Below are 7,500 nucleotides of genomic sequence, written 5' to 3' on the forward strand. Positions count from 1 at the left end.
AGAGAGGGTGAGTAAGAGAACAGAAAAAAAAAACAGGGCGAGATAAATGGAGAGGGGGGTAGGAGAAGAATGAGAGAGAGAGAGGTAGATAGAGGGATAGATAGGCAGAGAGAGAGAGAGAGGGAAAGGGAGACACAGAGGCAGAGAGAACGAGAGATCGAGACAAGAGTTAGAGAAAAATGAAATGAGCAAAGAAACGCGAAGAAAATATGTACCAAAAAACCCCAGCAACAACAGCAAAAAGAGAAGGAATGGAAACACACACACACACACACACACACACACACACACACTCACACACACACACACACACACACACACACACACACACACACACCACACACATACATACCGGAGAGAGAGAGAGAGAGAGAGAGAGAGAGAGAGAGAGAGAGAATCACCGAGGGGTGGGCAACAAAGAAACGAAGCCCAAAGACCTCCTCCAGCCTCTCTTCGTTGGCTTGTGTGGCCTTTGATATTTCAGCACAGATCATAAACACGATGACTTGTTGACGAGATCTGACTGATACACTCGACACGTTCTGTCGCTGCACTGTTTGAAATCATGACGCTCTGTTCTGAAAAGCCAGCGTTCCCCAGTCTCTGCCTACCCCTCCAACCCTTCTCTCTCTCTCTGTCTCTGTATCTGTCTGTATGTCTCTGTCTGTCTGTCTGTCTGTCTTTCTGTCAGTCTGTCCGTCTGTCTCTCCCTCCCACTCTCCCCCCCCCCCGTCTCTATCTCTCTAGCTCTCTCTCTCTCCATCCCACTCTCCCCCCATCTCTCTCCCTCCCACTCCCACCCTCTCTCTCTCCCTTCCACTCTCCCCCCGTCTCTCTCTCTCTCTCTCCCTCCCACTCTCCCCCCCGTCTCTCTCTCTCTCCCTCCCACTCTCCCCCTCCCCCGTCTCTCTCTTTCTCTCTCCCTCTCTCTCTCCCACCCTCTCTCTCTCTCTCCCTTCCACTCTCCCCCCGTCTCTCTCTCCCACCCTCTCTCTCTCTCTCCCTTCCACTCTCCCCCGTCTCTCTCTCTCTCTCCCTCTCTCTCTCCCACCCTCTCTCTCCCTTCCACTCTCCCCCGTCTCTCTCTCTCTCCCTCTCTCTCTCCCACCCTCTCTCTCTCTCTCCCTTCCACTCTCCCCCGTCTCTCTCTCTCTCTCCCACTCTCCTCCCGTCTCTCTCTCTCTCCCTTCCACTCTCCCCCGTCTCTCTCTCTCTCCCACCCTCTCTCTCTCTCTCCCTTCCACTCTCCCCCGTCTCTCTCTCTCTCTCCCTCTCTCTCTCCCACCCTCTCTCTCTCTCCCTTCCACTCTCCCCCCGTCTCTCTCTATCTCTCCCACTCTCCTCCCGTCTCTCTCTCTCTGCCTCCCACTCTCTCCCCCCCCGTCTCTCTCTCTCACTCTCCCCCCGTCTCTCTCTCCCCCTCCCACTCCCACCCCTTCCCCCCTCTCTCTCTCATCTCGATGCCTATCCCCCGCTTCCTAATGTGTGTGGTGTGTGTGTGTGTGTGTTTGTGTGTGTGTGTGTGTGTGTGTGTGTGTGCGTGCGTGCGTGTTTTTGTGTGTGTGTGTGTGTGTGTACGTGCGTGCGTGCGTGCGTGCGTGTGTGTGTGTGTGTGTGTGTGTGTGTGTGTGTTCTTTTCTTCCTTTCCTTCCTTTCTTCCTTTCCTTTTCGTTCTCATGTCAATTGCAAAAAAACCAAAAAAAACAGTAACATACACTACAACGTAAAACTCTTGCTGCGCGTGTTTCTTGCATTGTAGCGATAGAGAAACTGATCAACAGCATAATGATGAAGGAAACGAATACAACGCATGTTCCTATAATGGTGTGTCTCTTCATACTCAAAGCAGTTTAGAGAAAGATACCGGTTTGTTCTTCTCTGCCTCATCTATCACCCCCCCCCCCCCTCTAACCCCCCCCCCAAACCTCCCCCATCTCCCCCACCTGGGGAGACTAGAGATGGATGGATGAATGAAAACAAGAGAATTCTGGTAAACAACTCTTGACGTCATAACGTAGAAATAACTTTGCAATTATGCCAATATTAACATGATGAACAGAAGCCGGCGTGAAGGGTGGTGATGGTAGGTGTTGGTAAACATTTTTTTTTTTTTTTACAAGACGACAGCAAGGTGCGCGCGCGCGCGCGCACATACACACAAACACACACACACACACACACACACACACACACACACACACACACACACACAGACACACAGACACACACACACACACACACACACACACACATACACAAGCTCTCCAGCAGATTCCTCCACTGCTCTTAATGTAATGATACGATACTAGTGATAAGAATACTAATACTAATACTAAGAAGAAGAAGGAGAAGAAGAAGAAATGAATCCTCAAAGCGTTTAATACTGTCCATTGACAAACCAAAGCGCTCCCACACCCAGTCAGTCATCCACAAGCGAGCATAGTTCAGTTCAGTTCATTTACTTTAAAGAGGCGTCACTGCCTCTATGGACAAATCCATATATACGCAACACCACATCTGCTAAGCAGATGCCGCCTGACCAACAGCGTAACCCAACGCGCTTAGTCAGGCCTTGAGGGAGGGCGGGGGGAGGGGGGGGGGAACAAACAAAAAAAAAGCACGCTCAGCTTGGACCCGGAGGGATCAAAGACAAAGCTTTGATAAATAATAATAATAATAATAATAATAATAATAAAACCAACAACATACGTGTGTATTGAAACTAGATAAACTGCTGTGTAGACCGTAATGAAAAAAGAGGAAACGGGAAACTACTTTGGAAAAGGGATTTTTTTTTTCAGGTTAGACGTTTGAAAGAGCTGAATGGCAGATATTCTGACAAAGCATTTTCAGTTTCAGTTTCTCAAGGAGGCGTCACTGATTTCAGACAAATCCATATACGCTACACCACACCTTTTAGGCACAGATACCTGAACAGCAGCGGAACCCAGCATGAAAATACACGTTGTATAGCAATCAGAGTGGATTTTATTTATAACATATTTTTTCCCAGAGGACAACCCTTTTGTTGCCGTGGGTTCTTTTTCAGAGGGTCAAGTGTATGCTGCATACAGGACCTCCGCTAACGTCTCATCTGAATGACTAAAAAAAGAAAAAGAAAAAAAAAGACTTGTCATAACTCAAATAGTGCTGTTGTCCCAGGCCCATGGCCCAATGTGAGTGTGTGTGATGGGTGAGTAGAGAGAATGGGGGTGGGTAGATGGATGGTGGTGGTGTGGTTCGAAAGGGAGAATGACCCGATTTTTATCACTTTTTACCTTTTCTTTCCAAAACTTTATTTTACAATTCTTTTTGCAAAATCTATGGCATGCAGATTACAGTTATGCTCCCCTTTTTTTTTTTTTTACATGTATGTATATTATGTGAAAATCGCTGTTATCTTAGCCATTTCATGATGTGTGTGTGTGTGTGTGTGTGTGTGTGTGTGTGTGTGTGTGTGTGTGTGTGTGTTGGAGTGTAACAGTGGTAGTATTGAGAGTATGTTACTTTGTGTGCATTGTGTTTTTTTTTAATACTTGTGAATCTGTTTTATGCTTCCACTACTTTTTTTTTTAATATGCTTTCTTGTTTTACTTTAGGCACTCGTTTGTAAAGCGCTTAGAGCTTGCTTATGCTTGTATCATAGCGCTAGATGAAAAAAAACAACAACAATATATTATTATTATTATTATTATTATTATTATTATTCTTAAGAAATCTTATTATCATTACTGTCTGCACGCCTAGTTCGATTTTGCAGTGAGTTGAGAGAGAAAGAGCGAGAGCGTGAATCGAACCCACACCCTCAGGAGCACTGAACTGTGTCTGAACCATTCTACTACCTTCTACCCATGACAAAAGCAAAAGAGTGGTATGACCAAATCCCCGTGCACAGGGAGAGAGAGACTTGGCAGTTCTGACGTGATAGGGGTGTGGCTCACCTTGACCAATCCGTGCTGGGTCAGGTGCAGAAGGTCAAGGTCGAAGTCGTACCTCTTCCCGTTCTCGTAGCGTATTCTGCCGGAGAGTCCTTCAAAGTCCATCTGCGACACAGCGATTTGAGAACTCAGTGCGAAATTGGAAAGCAAACAAACAATAAACAAGAATGGGAGTTAAGTAGAAAATGATAGGTAGAGAGATAGATAGATAGATAAAAAGATTGATATTTGTATTTGTATTCCTTTTTATCACAACAGATTTCTCTGTGTGAAATTCGGGCTGCTCTCCCCAGGGAGAGCGCGTCGCTACACTACAGCGCCACCCATTTTTTTTGTATTCTTTCCTGCGTGCAGTTTTATTTGTTTTTCCTGTCGAAGTGGATTTTTCTGCAGAATTTTGCCAGGAACAACCCTTTTGTTGCCGTGGGTTCTTTTACGTGCGCTATGTGCATGCTGCACACGGGACCTCGGTTTATCGTCTCATTCGAATGACTAACGTCCAGACCACCACTCAAGGTCTAGTGGAGGGGGAGAAAATATCGGCGGCTGAGCCGTGATTCGAACCAGCGCCCTCAGATTCTCTCGCTTCCTAGGCGGACGCGTTACCTCTAGGCCATCACTCCACATAGATACATATATACATAAACAAGAGCGAGAGTAAATGAGAAGATGATAGATAGATAGATAGATAGATAGACAGACAGACATAGATCGATAGATGTATAGATACACAGATATACACATAGATACATAGACACAAAGATAAACACATTGACAGAGACTTTGTCACTGTAATGTCATTGGCCGTGATGTCCTCTTTATCGTTTTTTTTCACACAACAATTTTTTTTTTTTATCATGGCAAAAAGGAAAGAAAGAATGAGACATAAAGAGAGAAAGAGAGAGTGAGAAAGAGGGAGAGAAAGAGAGACAGTGAGAGAGAAAGAGGAAGAGAAAGAGGGAGAGAAGGGGGAAAAGAGAGAGAAAAGGAGGGAGGGAGAGAGAGAGAGAGAGAGAGAGAGAGAGAGAGAGAGAGACTGACTGAGTAAGACAGACAGACAGAGAGACAGACAGATAAGTACAGAAGACGGAGATGGAGGATGGAGGGGGCGGTGATGAATACAATGACAACAACAACAACAACAAAAAAAGGTAATACAAAACGACTTATTGACGAAAATAGAAATGACCTAATAGCACACTCAAACCGAAACCCTTCTGATCTGTCATCCTCTTACTTCATAACAAACCAATACTGCTGGTCACCCTTCTGGTTCCGGTGAAAAGGGGGTTCAAAACCAGCTGACCAAAGTGTTTATTGATTTGGCGAGTCATTTCAATGGAGGGTAAAATCATCACCCCATTTTTTCACCTCCACCCCCACCCCACATCTCTCTCTCACACACACACACACACACACACACACACACACACACACACACACACACACACACACACACACACACACACACACACACAGAGCGGGAGAGAGAGAGAGAGAGAGAGAGAGCGGGAGAGAGAGAATAAATAAAATTGCAAACACACACAAACATACACATATTATTAACTTCCTTGGATTTTGATTCTTTTCAATTTCCATTATCACCACTACCAACATCACAACAAGTTACAGAAAACTCTTCCTATTTCCAAAATGTCATGTTGTTGAGAATTAAACAGTTCACTCCAAAACACACACTAACTTGACGTTCGTACTCCCAAGTCGCTTTTCCGCCAACAATAACGGAGTCAATCTGACCTGAAGAAGCTAACAAAAAATTACCAACCCCCCACGCCCCCCCCCCCCCGCGCGCCCGCCCCACCACCACCACCAAACTTGATGGCCTGGCTATACAAAAATATTCTTCCATTTCTTCGTCGCAGTAATCTGAAAATGGTTTCACTTCCTGAAGGTGCGGAAGAGAATCAAAAAAACAAATGACAGAGATACAGTTATGAAGGTTTATTTCCCAGGTGGCTGGTGAAATGGGTTCACAAATCTGGAATTTTGGGGGTTTTTTTCAACAGAAACTGATTTTAATCAACTTGATTCCTTGACATTATAGCGATTTCACCTTGTCGACGGTTTCGAAGAGGAGAGCAAACATGCCGCATATTTTGCATACACACACACACACACACACACACACACACAAGCACACATGTATAACCCTTCACCTCCCACCTCACACACACACACACACACACACACTGACATATAATTACACACACACACACACACACACTCACAGAGGCACTATGACACACATACACACACACACACACACACACACACACACACACACACGCTGACACTCCCTCAGGCTTTTAATTCCTCGCAGTTTGCACTATCGACAGTAGCCACATCAAGTTACAACTTACACAGAGAACAACTTCCAGTTCCTAAATGCCGTGATGTTAAGAATACACAGTTCACTCCAAAACACACACTAACTCCGGAACATCCGTACTAAAAGTTCCAATTCCGCCAACTTGATACAGAACCCATTTCGCAAGAGGAAGATCCAAAAATAGCCCCCCCAAAAGAACTTGATGGCCAGGCTATATTAATGTTCCCCTTTTCTTCCAAACAATGATCTGAAGATGCGTTCACTTCCCCAAGACCCGGAAGACAATCAAAACTAATGACAGCACAATAATTTTTTTTAATTCTCATTTTCCCCTTAACAGTCACCGAGGACGTTTATTTCCCAGGAGTTCAGAGAATGGAGGAAAGAAATAGGTTAACCAGTCTGGAAATCACTATTTTGTTGTCAACAGAAAACTATTCAAATCAAATTGATACCTTTGACATTATTGAATATCTACATTATCTAATAATCTCCTTTTCGAACACAAGCAAAAAGACATACACAGGCAAACACACAAGCATGCACACTCCCCCCCACCCCCACACACACACACCTCCCTCCCGCTCCCTCACACAGACACAAATACACACACACGCACGCACATACACACACACATACACACGCACACACACACACACACACACACACACACACACACACACACACACACACACACAAACTATCTTGGATGAAGAAGCTCCAAAATAACCCGAAATCTGATGGCCAAACTATATAAAAATTATGAAGTAATCTCAAAATGTGTTCGCTTCCAAAAAACTCGGAAGACATTCAAATCAAATGACGGGCCTATATAAAACGTTCACCCCTCCCCCACCCCACCGCCCCCCTCACCCTCTCTCGCCACCCCCCCTCCCCACACAAACACACCCAATATAACAGAGGCTGGGATAAAAAGGTTAACGAATCTGGAACTGATTTCTTGTCAGAAGAACCCCACTTCAATATACGTGTCATCTATGACATTTTTACAAGTGACATGCATACACACACACACACACACACACACACACACACACACTCATACACTCACAAACAGACTGAAACTCTCTGGGATTTATTTAATTCCTTGCAGTTTACACCATCGACAGCAGTCACATCAAGTAATAGTGAACAACTCCCTATTGCTAAACGTCGTTTGTTAAGAATACACATTTCACTCCAAAACACACA

The 7,500-nt window shown here is 45.0% G+C and overlaps 1 protein-coding gene across 1 annotated transcript in view; it reads right to left on the reverse strand.

The window, feature by feature from the left end:
• Window positions 1–7,500, reverse strand: part of LOC143282816 (glutamate receptor ionotropic, kainate 2-like) — a 189,979-nt gene that overhangs the window by 42,850 nt on the left and 139,629 nt on the right. Inside the window, 1 exon segment of the mRNA XM_076588606.1 lies at window positions 3,942–4,043. Coding sequence (XP_076444721.1) covers window positions 3,942–4,043 — 102 coding nt within the window.

The sequence above is a fragment of the Babylonia areolata genome, chromosome 6, assembly GCF_041734735.1.
Source record: "Babylonia areolata isolate BAREFJ2019XMU chromosome 6, ASM4173473v1, whole genome shotgun sequence".
In the NCBI taxonomy this organism is placed as follows: Eukaryota; Metazoa; Mollusca; class Gastropoda; order Neogastropoda; family Buccinidae; genus Babylonia; species Babylonia areolata.